The sequence below is a fragment of the Rhinolophus sinicus genome, chromosome 9, assembly GCF_057876585.1.
Source record: "Rhinolophus sinicus isolate RSI-liver-muscle chromosome 9, RSI-T2T, whole genome shotgun sequence".
NCBI lineage: Eukaryota > Metazoa > Chordata > Mammalia > Chiroptera > Rhinolophidae > Rhinolophus > Rhinolophus sinicus.
Window position 1 is genome coordinate 17,037,294 of NC_142509.1, and position 16,830 is coordinate 17,054,123.

Here is a 16,830-nt window from a genome sequence, read left to right on the forward strand (position 1 = left end):
AAAATGGGCTTTGGAGAAAGGCGCCTGATTTCAGATTACACAAGCAGAAGCAATCCATACAAAGATATATCAGACCTGTTGACTTTTTATTAACCTTGGACTTGCCAAGAAGTATTCAAACTGACTTAGAAATTCATTTATATCATATTTAGACAAACTTTATGATGTGTAAGGAAATATTTCAAAAACTCTTGTCTAGTTCTTTGTTATTGCCTGTTTTTGGAGAAGCCAGTTTTGTGTTTCCTTGTTTCCCCACTTTGTCCCCACCTTCACCCTCCAAGACCTCCTTCTTGCCGAGGCGTTTCTCAGCTGTTGGCTTATCTGTGAGGTGTTCTTTTGTAGGATCTGCCACCCCCTCCCAGCTGGTCTCTTCCTGCCTGTGTCACTCATGGCATCCTTACTTCTCTCTGGTATTATCTTTATTTTTGTGATAAGAGTTTATCAGCCCTGAGGGATTGTGAACTCCTTGGGAACTGACTCACAGCCCACTGTGGATGCATTGTCTGTACCTGTTAAAAATACAGAAAGGCAAGTCAGCAACTGCCTTGAATATTCACTTAATGTTAACTTCTTTTCTAAACTTGTTTAAATTTTTCTCCTTTTTCTGCTAGACTTAGCTAAATAATGGGTTAGATCTAATCTATTTCTGAGAGGAAAAACTTACTGTAATCAAATGTTTCTTTTCTGTTTAGCTCCAAAACCTGGGAATTAATCCAGCCAACATTGGATTCAGCACACTGACCATGGAATCTGACAAGTTTATCTGTGTCCGAGAGAAAGTTGGCGAGCAGGTGCAGGTCGTGATTATTGACCTGAGCAATCCAATGGCGCCGATCAGACGGCCCATCTCCGCAGAAAGCGCGATCATGAACCCAGCCTCTAAAGTGATAGCTCTGAAAGGTAATTTTAGAAAGGAATTTCAAATCACTTTACATGCTTTTTACTTTAAATATTGGACAAGTGTCAGTAAACTTACAGAAAAGTATCAATATTATTAAACTTAATTCCAAACATTTTAGCAAAAGCTAAAATTAATTCTCTGAGGGACCAGCAAACTGCCTGTTTTTATATAACTCTAGCATCTAAGGATGGTTTTTATATTTTTAAAGAGTCATAAAAACAGAACAAGCAAATAATGTGACAGAGATCTTATATGTCCTTTTACAGAAAAAGTTTGCTGACTGCTTGCATTACTGGCCCAAGTATGATATTCCTATTTTTATTGTGAAACGTTGCCCTTTGAGTAGTCATGTGTGTTTCTTTTACAAACATTATCTTTTCCCCTTTATTTTTAGAGATAGATTGAGTGTAGGCTAATGCAGTGCCAGCCTAGCTGTTCTTGGCTCAGGTGGGGAAGGGAGAGGTGGTGGGATGGCGCCCCCTTGTGGTGACATACTGTTCACCTTGCAGATTTGAATCTGACCTGAGGTTGATTGCCTCAGGAGATTGGTCCTTTTTTTCAGTTTTTTATTTTTGTGAGGCTAAGTATTTAGTGCATCATGTAAAACAAGTTATTTTTAACCAATCTAAGGACAACTTGACAATTTTCAAGCTAGAGGAAATTTCCTCTGTGACCCCAGGCTGTTTGAAACTAAAAGGTACCCCATCCTATAGTTCAACTTCTGGTTCAGTCTTTTTTTCTTTCTTTACTACTTTATTCAGGAAAATTTACATGCCATAAAATCCACCCTTCTAAGTATACAGTTCAATGATTTTTAGTAAATTTATCGAGTTGTGAAACCATCACCATGCTCTCTGGTTTTAGAATATTTCTACTACCCCAAAAAGTTCCTTTATTCCTGTTTGCAGTCATGCCCCCACTCCCACCACTAGCCCTAGACAGCTACTAATATTCTTTTGACCTCTATAGATTTGCTTTTTCTGGACATTTCAAATAAACGGAATCATACAATATATAGTCCTTTACTATTGAATTCTTTCACGTAGCATAGTGTTTGAGGTTCATCCACATTGTAGCTTGTATCAGTAGTTAGTTCCTTTTTATTGTTTTTTTGTTTGTTTTTTAATTCCTTTTTATTGTTGAGTAATATTCCATTGTATGGCTCTATGACTATCACATTTTGTTTCTCCATTCACCAGTTGATGGACATTTGGATTGGTTCCAGTTTTTGGCTATTATAAGTAATGCTGCTATGAACTCTTGCCTATATAAGCGTTTGTGTGAATATGTATTTTCATTTTGGGGGAGTAAATATCTAGGAGTGGAATTGCTGGATCATATGGTAAATCTGTTTAACTTTTTAGGACACTACCAAACTATTTTCCAAAGTGGTTGTACCATTTTACATTCCCACCACTGATGTTTAAGGATTCTGGTTTTTCCACCTCCGCTTAATGTTGTCAACACTTGATATTATTATAGCAATTCCAGTGGTTATATACTAGTATCTCATTGTGATTTTAATTGTATTTCTCTAATGCCTAATGGTCTAGATCTGGGTTAGGTATCTTTGCATTTACTTATTAGCCATTCATATATCTTTTTGGAGACGTGTCTATTTAAATTTGTTGTTCATTTCTTAATTGGCTTATTTGTCTTATTATGGAATTTTAAGAGTTCTTTATATATTCTGGATATAAATCATTTATCAGTTATGTGATTTACATATTTTTTCTCCCAGTTAGTAGCTTGTCTTTTTATTTTCCTAATGGTATCTTTTGAAGGGCAAAAAAAAATTAATTTTGATTAAGTCCAATTTGTCAATTTTGTTCTTTAATGGATCATACTTCTGGAGTCCTATATAAGAGCACTTAGCCTAACCCAAGGTCATGCTAATTTTCTATATTTTCTTCCAGTGGTTTTATAGTTTTAATTCTCACATTTAGGTCTGTGGTCCATTTTGAATTAATTTTTGTGTATGATGTGAGGAAAGGGCAGAAGGTTTTTTCTCGCTTTCTCTCTTTATCGTTTTCTTGCTTTATTTCTCTCTTTGTCTCTCTCTTTTTATTCCTCCCTCTCTCCTCTCTCTTTCTTTTGAAACTATTTTAAACTACGTCATTTAAATTTCCACATACATTTTAGGATCAATTTGTCAATTTCTACAAAAAGACTTTTGGAATTTTGGTAGGGATTGTATTGAATTTATCAATCAATTTGGTAAGAATTTCCATCTTGCCATTATTGAGTCTTCTAGTTATTCAACATGGAATGTCTTTCCATTTGTGAAATTCTTTAATTTGTTTCTGTGATGTTTTATACTTTCAATGTACAAGTCCTGAACTTCTTTTGTTAAATTTATTCCCAAGTCTTTTATTATATTTTGATACTATTATGTACAGAATTGTTTTACTGATTTCATTTTTGGATTGTTTGTTGCCAGTATATAGAAATATAATTGGTTTTTATATATTTGTATCCTATACACTTGCTAAACTTATTAGTTCTTAGACTTTTTCGTGGATTTTTTATATACTGTATGTCATGGATATCTGCATATACACAGTTTTACATTTTTTCTAATCTGTATTCTGTTTGCTTCAACATTGCATTGGATAGAATATCCAGTAAGTTGTTGAGTAGAAGTGGCCAGAATGGACATCTTGACTTGTTTCTGATCTTAAGGGAAAGAATTTCATCCTTCACCATTGAATGGGATGTTAGCTGTGGGTTTGGGGTAGATGAATTATTAAGTTGAGTAAGTTCCCTTATATTTCTATTTTGTTTAGAATTTTTATCATGAAAAGGTGTTGGATTTTGTCAAATGCTTTTTCTGCATTTATTGAGACTACCACATGGTTTTTGTCTTTTTAAACATAATACATTGCATGAACGGATTTTTGGGTATGAAACTAAGCTTACATTTCTGGGATGAATCCTTCTTGGACATGAGTATAATTGTTTTTCTATGTTGTTGGATTTAGTTCACTAATATTTAAAGAAGTTGTCTAATTTTTATGATATGGTTTCTTTCTCGTGATGTGTTTGTCTGACTTTGTAAGTAGATTAATAGAATATTAATAGAATGAGGTGGGAAGTGGTCTTCTATTTTCTGAAAGAGTCTGTGAAATATTTTTTATTTCTATCTTCTTTATGTATTTCATAGAATTCAACAGTGAAAGCCTCCTGGGCTTGGACTTTTCTTTGTGGGAAGATTTTGAATTAACGAATTCAACATCTTTACATGCTACGAATCTTCATAATTTCTGTTTCTTGTTGTGTCAGTTTCGGTAATTTACCTTTCTAGGACTTTATCCCAGTCATATAAGTCTTCTAACATGTTTGTATAAAATTGTTCATAATATTCACCCATAAGCCTTTTAACTTCTTTAAGGTCACCAGTGATTTCCTCGTTTCCAGTCCTGATTTTGGTAATTTGTATCTTCTCTTTTATTTGTGATCAGTCTAATTAAGGTTTGTAAATTTCCTTGATTGTTTCAAAAAGCCAACTTTTTGTTTCATTTATTTTTCTCTATTATTTTTCTGTTATTTTCCTTGGTTTTTGCTCGACTCGATTGATATGTTTTTGTTGCTTTGGGTTTGGTATGCTCTTATTTTTCTAGTTTCTTAAGGCAGAAATGTACAAGTTCTTAGAAATGTATAACCTTCATAGACTGAATCACGAAGAACTGGCAAATCTAAATGGACCAATCAATAGTAAGGAAATTGAAATAATCATCAAAAACCTCCCAAAAAATAAAAGTCCAGGACCAGATGGCTTCACTAGGGAATTATACCAATCATTCAAAGATGACTTAATACCTGTCCTCTCAAACCCTTCCAAAAAATTGAAGTAGAGGCAGTACTTCCCAACTCATTTTATGAGGCCACATTACCCTAATACCAAAATCTGGTAAGGATAACAAAAAAGAAAACTACACACCACTATCTCTGATAAATACAGATGCAGAAACCCTAAACAAACTACTAGCAAATTGAATACATTAAAAAGATTATACATCACGATCAAGTGGGGTTCATTCCAGGAGCACAAGGATGGTTCAACATACACAAAGCAATCAATGTGATATACCACATAAACAAAGTAAAGGGTAAAATTCATATGATCATATAAATAGATGCAGAAAAAGCAATTGACAAGATACAGCATTCATTTATGATTAAAACACTTATTAAAATGGGTATAGAAGGAAAGTACCTCAACATAATAAAGGCCATATGTGACAAACCCCCAGCCTCAGCTAAAAAGCTTTTCTTCTAAGATCAGAAACACGACAAGGATGCCCTTCTCACCACTGTTATTCAACATAGTGTTGGAAGTCCTCGCCAGAGCAATCAGTCAATAGAAAGAAGTAAAAGTCATCCAAATTGGAAATGAAGAAGTCAAATTGTCACTTTTTGCAGATGACATGATTCTTTATATAGAAAACCCTAAAGGCTCCACCAAAGAACTATTAGAAAAATAAACAAATACAGTAAACTTGCAGGGTACAAAATCAATGTACAAAAATCCATTGTGTTCCTATATATTAATAATGGCATTTCAGAAAAAGAACCGAAAAAAATTCCTTTTGCAACAAAAAGAGTAAAATACCTAGGAATAAACGTACCAAAGGATGTTAAGGACATATACACTGAAAACTACAAGACATTATTAAAAGAAATTGAAGACACAAAGAAATGGAAAGATATTCTGTGTTCAGGGATTGGAAGAATCAACAGAATTAAAAAGGGCATATTACCCAAAGCAATATACAGATTTAATGCAATCCCCTGGAATCAAAATCCCATAGGCATTTTTTAAAGAAATAGAACCAAAAAAATCATCAGATTTTTTTGTATGGAATCACAAAAGACCCCACATAGTCAAAGCAATCCAGAGGAAAAAAGAACAAAGCCAGAGGTATCACACTCCCTGACTTCAAATTATTCTACAACGTGACAATAATCAAAACAGCATGGTATTGGCAGAAAAAAACAGACACACAGACCAATGGACAGAATTGAGAAGCCTAGAAATAAGCCCACATATATGTGGGCAAACAGTTTTCGACAATGGAGCCAAATGCATACAGTGAAAAAAAGACAGCCTCTTCAGTAAATGGTGCTGAGAAAATTGGAAAGCCACGTGCAAAAGAATGAAACTAGACTGCTGTTTGTCACCATACACACAAATTGACTCAAAATAGATCAAAGACGTACATATAAGACCTGAAACAATAAATTGCGTAGAAGAAAATATAGGTACTAAACTTATGGAACTTGATCTTAGAGAGGTTTTTATGAATTTGATCTCAAAGGCAAGGGAAATAAAAGCAAAAATAAATGAATGGGACTATATCAAACCAAAAATCTTATGCAAGGGGTGGCCGGTTAGCTCAGTTGGTTCGAGCGTGATGCTGGTAAAAATCTTCGGCAAAGCAAAAGAAACCTTTGGCAAAACAAAGAGGCAACCAACCAAATGGGAGAAGGTATTTGCAAACAAAACCTCCGATAAAGGGCTAATACTCAAAATATATAAAGAACTCATACAACTCAACAACAACAAAAATAAACAGCCCAATTGAAAAATGGGCAGAGAACCTGAACAGGTACTTCTCCCAAGAAGACAAACAAACAGTCAACAGATATATGAAAAGGTGCTTAACTTCATTAGCTATTAGGGAAATGCAAATCAAAACAACGAGATACCACCTCACACCTATTAGAATGGCTATTATCAACAAGGTAATAGCAAATGTTGGAGAGGTTGTGGAGAAAAAGGAACCCTTATACACTGTTGGTGGGAATGTAAATTGGACAGCCACTATGGAAAACAGTATGGAAGTGCCTCAAAAAATTAAGAATAGAATTACCATATGACCCAGCAATCCCTCTTCTGGTTATCTACCAAAAAAAAATTATCTGAAAACATTTATTCGTAAAGATATATATACCCCTATGTTCATTGCAGCATTATTCATGGTGGCCAAAACATGGAAACAACCAAAGTGTCCTTCAGTAGATGATTGGATAAAGAAGATGTGGTATATATATGCAATGGACTGTTACTCGGCCATAAGAAAAGATTAAATACTGCCATTTGTGACAAAATGGATTGATCTTGAGATTATCATGCTAAGCGAAATAAGTCAGACAGAAAAAGTCAAGAACCATATGATTTCACTCATGTAGGATATAAAATTGAAAGCAACAAACAAACAAGACGTACAAGCAAAAACTCATAGACACAGATAACAATTTAGTGGTTACCAGAGGGAGAGAGGAGAGGGGGGAGGTAGAGAAGAGTACAGGGTGGGTCAAATATATGATTACAGAAGGAGATTTGACTTTGCATGGTAAACACAGTGCAATATACAGATGATGTATTATCGAATCGAAACTTGAAACCTGTATAATTAATTTAACCAATGTCACGCCATTAAATTTAATTTAAAAATAATAATGAAAATAATTTAAAAAGAAAAATGTCTGAAACTATTCCCACAGAAATTCTCTGATCTTGCATCATCTTCTCTCCTTTCCCACCGCCTATTCTATGCCACAGGACCCCACTAGATGCACCTGGCAATATACCAAGACTATTATTTTTAAAAAGAAAAACAAGATTAACTTCTGTTGTTAAAGAAAGAGAAAAGATTTGGAAGCTCCTTTTATATTTTTTAAATTTTATGTGTGCCTGGAATCTACTCCACCACTACCTCCAAGATTCTGATGAATCTTTACTTTTCTTGCCTTGTTGCAGCAGTAGGGAGGATGTTAGAGACATTCTGGCAGTGGGGAAGGTTGGCTTTGGACAATTCTGACATAACTCTCAGGTGGGCAAAGGCATATACAGGGATTGCAGGTGAGGGTAAAAGGTAGCACATGTCCTTCTAAAAATCAACGCAGGTTAGTTTGCCTGTGGGACTTAGATATTTCCTTTTTAATACCCTTACATCACTTTGAAATAACTCTGTTTTAGTGTTTATCATAATGTATCATTGTCTCTCCCTCTCTAGATTAAAATCCTCAAAGATACAACTGTATCTTACACATTGTTCTATCCACAATTCCTGGCATACTGCCTTTCACATAGTGTGTGTTTTCATAGATATGTATAGTGTGACGGGCCAGTTGCCACAAGTCAATCGGTTCCCGAATGGGGGAGTGGGAATGAATAAAAGACACTCTCACATATGATGATGGCGATCGCGGACTCCAGTGATGCTGAAGTCACTGAGTTTATTTTACTGCACCTATATATGCAGTTTGAGTACGTGCAACTTAGCAACGAAAGTATGCATTATCTTAGCAACTGTAAATTCTTTAACTTTTACATAGGAGACACAAAATTCACTGAAACTCCCAAAAGTAATTATCTTATCAATTGCCCTGATAGGCATCAGCCTTCTGTGTCCGGGAACTGGCCGTTCCCACCACATACCTGAGCAGCTTACAAGCTTAAGCTCCCCCCAGGTGCAGGCAGAGACAATTGCCTCAGGGGGAGGAAACAGGTAGCATAAACCGAGCCATTCTGTAAAGCTCAGAGTTTCCTGTAACCATGGCTCCCCACAGTATAGAATGAATGTTTCTAATAAAACTTTAGGAAGGCTATTGTAGAAGTTTTTATAAATAAAAGAAATTGTGAGGTGAAATGAATTTATTGGAACAGTAACATTGGTTAACAACACATTTTTTTTTAAATTTTTATTGGGGACTATTGGGAAACAGTGTGTTTTCCCAGAACCCATCAGTTCCATGTCAAGTCGTTGTTTTCAGTCTAGTTATAGGGTGGCGAAGCTCAGCTCCAATCAAGTCGTTTTTCAATCTAGTTGTGGGAGGCGAAGCTCAGCTCCAAGTCAAGTCGTTGTTTTTCAATCTAGTTGTGGAGGGCACAGCTCACAGTGGCCCATGTGGGGATCAAACCGGCAACCTTGTTGTTAAGAACACTGCTCTCTAACCAACTGAGCTATCCGGCCAACCAATAAAGACAGTTTTACTTCTCTTTTTGGTCTTTATGCCTTTTACTTTTCTTGCCTTATTGCATTGGCTAGGATATCCAGTACAATACCAAATAGAAGTGGTCAGAGAAATAATCCTTGCGTTGGTCCTGATCTTAGGGGGAAGCTGTATTTCACTTTAGCTCTAAGGTTTGTATAGATGCCAAGATCAGAACTCAGCTTTTTATCAAAGGTGAAAACAATATGAGTTTCTTCCTAGATGATTAATGTCAAAGCCTTTTGTCTACTAGGCACTAGCCACATGAGGCTGTTTAAATAAAGTTAAATAAAAGTACAAATTCAATTCCTGAAATGTATCTTAATGGATACATTTCAAATGCTTAAAAGCCACATGTAGCTAGTGTCTACTGTAATGAGCAGTGCAAATACAGACCATTTCCAGCGTTGTAGAAAATTCTATTTGACAGCATTGATCTAGAACTTTAGACAAAATAACCCTGTTATGTGAAGAAGTTAGTTTAATTTGGAGGGATGGTTGTATTCTTTTCTGAAAGTTGGAGACACCAAATAGTGGAAGAATGTCTTATGTTTTTGCTGACTTATCCAGAAATTTTTTTTTATTTCTTTTATTCGTTTCAGGTGTACAAGACAGTGTAATAGTTAGACATTTACACACCTCACAAAGCAGAAAAGTATTTTAAAACTGGAAGAAATCAATCTAAAACTGATTCTCTTGATAATTGCTTCAATAGAACTAAATTCTGATTTTATTCATATAGCCTATAAACACTCACATACTTTTACGTTCTTCTAAAGAAGGACCTAATGCATAGGAAGCTCTTCTCTATATTCAGACATCAAAGTGTGGTTAATTACTACTCAGGCAGCATTTTCCCCCTTTTGATCAGATTAGCTATAAGTAGTAAAATTCAAAGTCATATTAAAAGGATTCAGAATTAAGAGGGTAAGAATTTGTCTTGCAGCTTTTAAATTTATCTTTCTCTAATCTTCATCACATCAAATACTAGCTGGGAAGACGCTTCAAATCTTTAATATTGAAATGAAGAGTAAAATGAAATCTCATACGATGGCAGAAGAGGTGATTTTCTGGAAATGGGTCTCTGTGAATACTGTTGCTCTGGTAACTGAGACCACCGTCTACCACTGGAGCATGGAAGGTGACTCCCAACCCGTGAAGATGTTTGAGCGACATGCCAGTCTGGCAGGGTGCCAGATGATCCAGTACCGAACTGATGAGAACCAGAAGTGGCTGCTCCTCATTGGCATCTCAGCTCAGGTAAGCTTTTGGCTGCCTTCAGGGGCTGGACTGATGGAGCACAGAGGCCTAATGTTAGAGTTGGTGTAGGTTGTAAGGCAGAAGGCATAGGCCCAGGACTGAAAGAAATAGCGGTTACAAAGAAATCCAAACTTTTAATCATAGAAGAATTTTAATTCAACTTCTGCCCATTAACTGCTATATTCCATCAGGTTACTGATACTCATTTTAGAAACTATTTCTGACACAGTTTTGAGAAGTGAGGAATTTTGTAGAGCCACTTAGAACCCACAGGACTAAGGAAGGAGTTTTGGAGCCGTATTCTGAGGGCTTTAATGGAATGTTACTGACTCATGTCCTTTTATAACAAAAGCAGTAATTTTCTGCCATGCTTCCTTTTTTCATTCCTGGTGGCTAATCCAGTCACCAGGTAGTTGAGGACTACAGGATGTTTGGCTTTAGATCTTTGTTAACTTATCCTGGCTGTTGAATGGTTTTTCCATAGCCTGTTGGGGAAGGTGTGACGCCGGATTCTAGTACTTAGAGAATTGTCAAATGTTTGAAAACAATACCTTAAGTCGGAGAAGGCCCACAATAGAGGGGGCCTCTAAATTGCATTATGCCAGCTATAAAAGTAAACTTTGGAAGGAAACTGTGCAAAGCAGTGGAAATGGAAGAGAGTGGCTCTTTCTGGGTGTCTGGTACCTGTAGAAGGCATAAGAGGCAGGTAGGGGCAAGACTGAGCCGCAGGCTCTGTTCTGCAGGCAATGGGAGTTCTGCAGCAGATTTTAAAGTGAGAATGATACAATTCATTTTGCTTCTCAGCAGTGTGGTGGGGTAGAAATAATGCTATCAGTGATGTTGAGGATGGACCACCACAAAGACTGCAGGCTAGGAGGCTGGTTGACAGGCAGATACAGGAATAAAGCCATATAGTGTGTTCTGGAGTAAAGACATGTATGAGAAAGGTGAAGCATGAGCAAATATGGAAGGAGGACTTCTCTCTACTTTGGGAGTCTCTCACACTCTGCAACACCCAGGAGAAGTGAACCGTATGTGATTTAGATGGAGGCAGTGGCATTGGAGAGGAAGAGAAGAGGCAAGACTTCAGATTTTAGAGGTGAAATAGCTAGAACTTGGTGATGGACTGCATCTGTCTGGGAGAGGAGAGTTAGATGATAATGGCATTTGTCTCAGGATGGGACGTAGATGAGGGAGAGTTGAAGTAGCGTCAGCTTCTTTAATGTACCAACAAGTTTGTCTTCCCAGGTGATCTGGGAATTCTTTAATGTAATTGAAGGGACTTGTTAAGAGTCACAGAGCCTTTCAGTGACAGGCCCAAAGCTTCCATTTAGCCCTAGTTATTTCTTATTTGTCAGGGCTGAGAGGTAAGTTTGAGTGACAGTGTATTTGCAGGAAACCTCACATCAAATTGGGATAATGGACATTCCTATTGTTTCTACACATGAAAGAACATTATAATGATATCACCCATAACAGAGCTTGTTTGGGTCTGATTGCCAAGGCTTACATGAAAGGAATCATTTTATACCCAGGACATTTTCTGTGCTATATCATCTCTTATCACCTCTTTCCTGTCTACCTTTGGCTTCCCTCTGAAAGGATGAATGCTGCTGGCCTTTGTGGTAGGCAGAGGTTGCAGAGAGTTCAGGTTGTTGCTAATGGAAACGAGGATGGGAATGTTTGCGATGTGAGGGGGAGGAGTCTTAAGTATGCTGAGAAAACCTGTGAGGGTCACCAACACAGGTCAAATCTCGGTGCCAGATGTTATAATGGTAAGTTTTCAAGGTAGTGTGAGCGTGAAAAGAAGGAATTGATTCACTCTATCTTTGTGAAGCCCGCAGGGAAACTGGAAGAGCACTCTCTCACAGCCTGTCAAGATTCAGTGAGAAAGCTAAGCTTGTTTGAGCCTTTATGTTGCCTTCGGAAAGAGATCTCTAAAGTTACAGGACCCTCAATCAAAAAAGGAAATTACTCACAGTATAGTCTTTATCACTCTTCCCTTTATTGCCCAGAAAACTTTTTGCTTTTGAGGGCCCTATTTATTCTGTGAAGCTGGATCTTTGTTCTGAATCTGCTCTGGAAGTGTGTTTGTTCCCCCAGAAATGAAGATGTCTGAGAGGTTGGACAGAAATAAAGCTTTAAGCTGAGACTCATAAAACTAGACTGGAGTTAATTCAGTCCACATTTATTGCCTGCCTCTAATACTTTTCTTGAAAACCTTTTGCTCCAGTTTTACTAGAGTACTTACAACCCATGATCAAAAAGTACGGTGAATGTTTAAATATTTAAAAAAATTATTACAGGGGCGGGCCCGGTGGCTCAGGCGGTTAGAGCTCCATGCTCCTAACTCTGAAGGCTGCCGGTTCGATTCCCACATGGGCCAGTGGGCTCTCAACCACAAGGTTGCTGGTTCAACTCCTCAAGTCCCGCAAGGGATGGTGGGCTCCACCCCCTGCAACTAAGATTTGAACACAGCACCTTGAGCTGAGCTGCCTCCCTGATGGCTCAGTTTGTTGGAGAGTGTCCTCTCAACCACAAGGTTGCCGGTTCAACTCCCACAAGAGATAGTGGGCTGCGCCCCCTGCAACTAGCAACAGCAACGACCTGGAGCTGAGCTGCGCCCTCCACAACTAAGACTGAAATTTATAAATAGCAGAAATGTATTTAATAAAAACCAATGAGGGGCTGGCCAAATTTTTTCAAATTTAAAAAAAATTTAAAATTCTGAAGACATCTAAATCTAATGTATTCTTCATTTCAGCTATTATATTTTTTATTTCTTGCTGGTTCCTTTTTGTTTCTTTTTATTGAAGATCTCCCTGAGATCATTGAGAATTTTTATAACCAGTGTTTTGAACTCTCTGTCTGGTAGATTACCTGTCGCCATTTTGTTTAGTTCTTTTTCTGGAGCTTTGTTCTATTTTATTTGGGATATGTTTCTTTGTCCCCATTTTCGCGGCCTCCCTGTGTTTGTTTCTATGTATTAGGTAGGGCTGCCATGCCTCCCAGTCTTTGGAGAGTGGCCTTATGTAGTAGGTGTCCTCTGGGGCCTTAAGTCACATAGTTTCCCTGGTCACTTGAGCTGTGTGCTACAGGTATGTCCCATGTGTGGGTTGTGTGTGCTCTCCTTTTATAGTTGAGTCTTGGTTGCTGTTTGCACATCAATGGAAGGGATTGTCCCTTCGGTTGATTGGTTGTGAATACTGGCCGTCACTACAGTGGAGGAGTTGTGGTGCAGGGGCTGACCCTACAGAACAGGATTTGCTTTAGCAGGCTCTGGTGCATGCCCAGTCTGCCCTTTGGGTGTATCATCCTTGAAGGCGACTAGGTGATGCTCTGGCCTGGTTCAAAGCTGACCACTGGACATGCCAGCCCTGGGGTCAGCTTTGAACCAGGGAGGGTCCCTGCTGCAGGCCAAGTTCAACTGCAGCCAGTGCCCTGCCTGGGGCCACTTGGTAGGAGCCACAAAGCGATCCTCAGATGGCCGCCACTTGTGCTGCATTTAGAGGTGACTTGAAAAGCCAAGCCATAAACTGAGTCCCGCTGCCACTAGTGTGAGCAGCTTCAGGCTGCTCAGCCAGAGGTACAGGACACACCGAAGCCAGATGCTGCTTGTTTGAGTTTTGTGAACCTTTGAAAATTTTTAGAAAAGTCTGCAACATGAGCCAAGACAGGCCATATGTCCAGAAATGCCACTGGAAGCGACTTGGGCATGCCCGAAATTTGGGTGGGGCGGAGTCTCTGGGAATCACTGGGTGGGGTGAATGAATGGTGCTAGCCAAGTTGATAGACACTCGTATGGTGGCCATGTGCATCTGCACGCTGGGGGATGGGAAAATTCAATGAAGAAACAGTGGCTTCCACCAACTCCTTTGTTTGGGAGAGAGCTGCCCCTCCAGCCCTCATTCTGAAGCCAGATAATTGAGTTCCTCCCCGTATGTCCCTGGTGCCTTTTGAGCTGCTGCCCTAGTGCTGGAGTTCAGAGCGAGTGAGTCCATCAGCGAGTGAGTCTGTGCCCGGGCCCTTTAAGAGGAACACCTGGGACAACAGCTGTCCTTGTCTCACTCAGCTGCAATCTCTGCTGCTTTGCACAACTGGAAGTTATGGGAACTTCTTTCTCGGGCACTAGAACCCTGGACTGGGGAGCCTGACATGGGGCTGGGACCCTTCACTCCTCTGGGAGGACATCCACAGCCTAGATATCCCTCCTGATTTTTAATGGTCATATGCGAGTATGTGTGAGACCAGCCCGTTCTGCATCTCTGCCCCTCCTACCAGTTTCAAGGTGGCTTCTTCTATATGTCCTTAGTAGTAGGGCTTTGGTTCAGCTAGACTTCAGGCAATCTTCAATGATGCATGTTCTGTAGTTTAGTTGTAATTTTGATGTAGTTGTGAAAGGAGGTAAGCACAGCATTTACCTACTCTGCCATCTTGACCGGGAAATTATAGGCTTATTTTTCATTAGCAGAACCGTATCAATATATATGAGACTTTCATTTCAGAAACATTTATTTTAACAATTGTTTATGTCTGTCTCTTTTCTCTCCCTTTTATTGCACAATATCTTTTCTTAGCAAAACCGTGTGGCTGGGGCAATGCAGCTCTACTCCGTGGATAGGAAGGTCTCACAGCCCATAGAAGGCCATGCCGCTGCCTTTGCAGAGTTCAAGAGTGAGGGGAATGCCAAGCCTGCCACCCTTTTCTGCTTTGCTGTACGCAGCCCCTCAGGGGGCAAGGTAACATCTACTGCACTTTGTATTTTCCCCCAGAAAAGCATCCTGAGTCTATGTTAGTGTCTATGTGAGTGTAATTGGTAATCACTTAGCCAGCATCTCAAAACCAGTTTATAATTGAGTATGGGGAATGGCCTGCAGGTACTTCATATGAATGAAGGCTCTTGCTGTATTTAGAACCACTCACCTATTGTACATGTTGGTGGTTTTGCAGCTACCATTTGCATAAAGTTAGTCACCTGAAGTCAGCTACTGATTAATTGGTACCTTTCCATTAAAAGTCCTCTGACAGAATCTGAGCTAAGCATTGGGGCCAAAGGTAAGTGAGGCACGGTTTCTGTTCTCATACCTCAGTCTCATGGAAGCCAGAGCTGTGAGAGGGCCAGTGCATGCCATCCTCACCTAAGGCACGTGAGTCCTACATGCCTGAGGTGTGGGTCTCCCTAACAGAGCTATGGAAAGGAGAGGCCGTGTCCTGGGAGAGAGCTGAGTTATGTTAGGCTCAGGGGCATGTCCAGCACCTGTTTGGCAGGGCTGCTGTGGCAGAGGTGTCAGATGTTGGGGTGCATGATGTCGGGACACCTGGGGTTCCACCAGTGGTCACTGCCTGAATGCTGCCTGAAAGCAGAGTCCACATCCCAGTACGCTCTTACTAGGACACTTCCTGAAATCATCGTTTTGGGTTAGTCACTAGCCCTGAAGTCTTCCCCCCAGGAAGAGGCATTCTGAATCTATACAGGGCTGCCATACTCCCCCATCTTAAATATTCTTACTGCATACTTGGGTCTCTTTTATAACATTTTTCATGCCCTCCTCAGTGGAGAACCAGTAGGAAAACAGGAGTCAGGTAAAAACGTCAGTGTGTACAAAGAGCTTGCTACCATATCACCTCAGAGGCTGAGAGGCTTTTCACCTCCTCACAGACAGCTGAGCAGCCATAGGCTCCCCTGTAGGAACAGACTTACCCTGCCAAGCTCCCTATGAAGAGAGCGCACCAGAAATGCCCTCTGCAGATGGATGGCAGCCCCGAGAAGAGAAGGGCTCAGAAGGCAGGCATGCTCACTTCCTCCTAGACTCGGCTGACAGGTGGGCTCTCCCCTTGTGGTGGAGCTTCAGCCAGAGGCAGTCTGCCATGACAGGCCCTTCCACACACACAGACCCCCACAGCAGCTGTCCCAAGAGCCACCTCGTATTTTGTGGTTGAATGTCACTTCCCCTACCATAGTGGAAGATATGGAGTCCCTTTAGTGGTTTTCTGGGCCTGTGCGCCTTGCACATGCTAATTCAGCCCAGGTTTACTTAGGGGAATGGCTTTGTGGTCTCCGTGTGTGGATCTGAGTTGTGCCTGGACACCAGTTCCTTGTTGTTAACTGTTTCACAGGTGGGTGCCACTTGTCCCTAGTCATGCCCTTCTCCCACTACCTCCCAAAGAAGCCTGGCTTCCCTTCTCAGTCCCCTGCCTCTTTTGGCAGTGCCACTGTCCTTCCCAACTCCCAAGCAGAAGCCATGGCCTCAAGCTCTATTCTGTCCTTGTTGCCACTGTCCAGCCGTTAGCAAGTCTCACATCTGTGGTAAACTAGGCCCTTATCATCTATGTTTGGGTTAGGGAATAGCCATTAATTAGGTCCTCAGATCCACGCCACCCCTTAAAGAGTCTTCCCGAACTACCATTTATCTTAAAGTGTCCCTATTCAAGGAGTTTCATTCTCCCCTATTTAACCTGCCGGAGCCCCTGCCCATTGGCTGCATCAGTCTTCTCCTTTCAGCCAATCTCGCAGTGTTTGTCCTCTGCTCACCTCAAGCCTTTTTGGTATTAGGTTGGTGCAAAAGTAATTGCAGTTTTTGCAATTATTTTTAACCTCTTAAACCGCAATTACTTTTGCACCAACCTAATATTTCCCCCCTTCTCTCTGCCAAGCCAGAGCCAGACTGTCC

The 16,830-nt window shown here is 39.9% G+C and overlaps 1 protein-coding gene across 5 annotated transcripts in view; it reads left to right on the top strand.

Annotated features, from left to right (window-relative positions):
* CLTCL1 (clathrin heavy chain like 1) overlaps positions 1-16,830 on the top strand; it is an 87,806-nt gene that overhangs the window by 18,763 nt on the left and 52,213 nt on the right. For all 5 annotated transcript variants that reach the window (XM_019710155.3, XM_019710157.3, XM_019710156.3 and 2 more), the window contains exons 2-4: positions 693-900; positions 9,891-10,159; positions 14,737-14,898. In XM_019710155.3, coding sequence (XP_019565714.3) covers positions 693-900; positions 9,891-10,159; positions 14,737-14,898 — 639 coding nt within the window. The remainder of the gene's footprint in view (positions 1-692; positions 901-9,890; positions 10,160-14,736; positions 14,899-16,830) is intronic.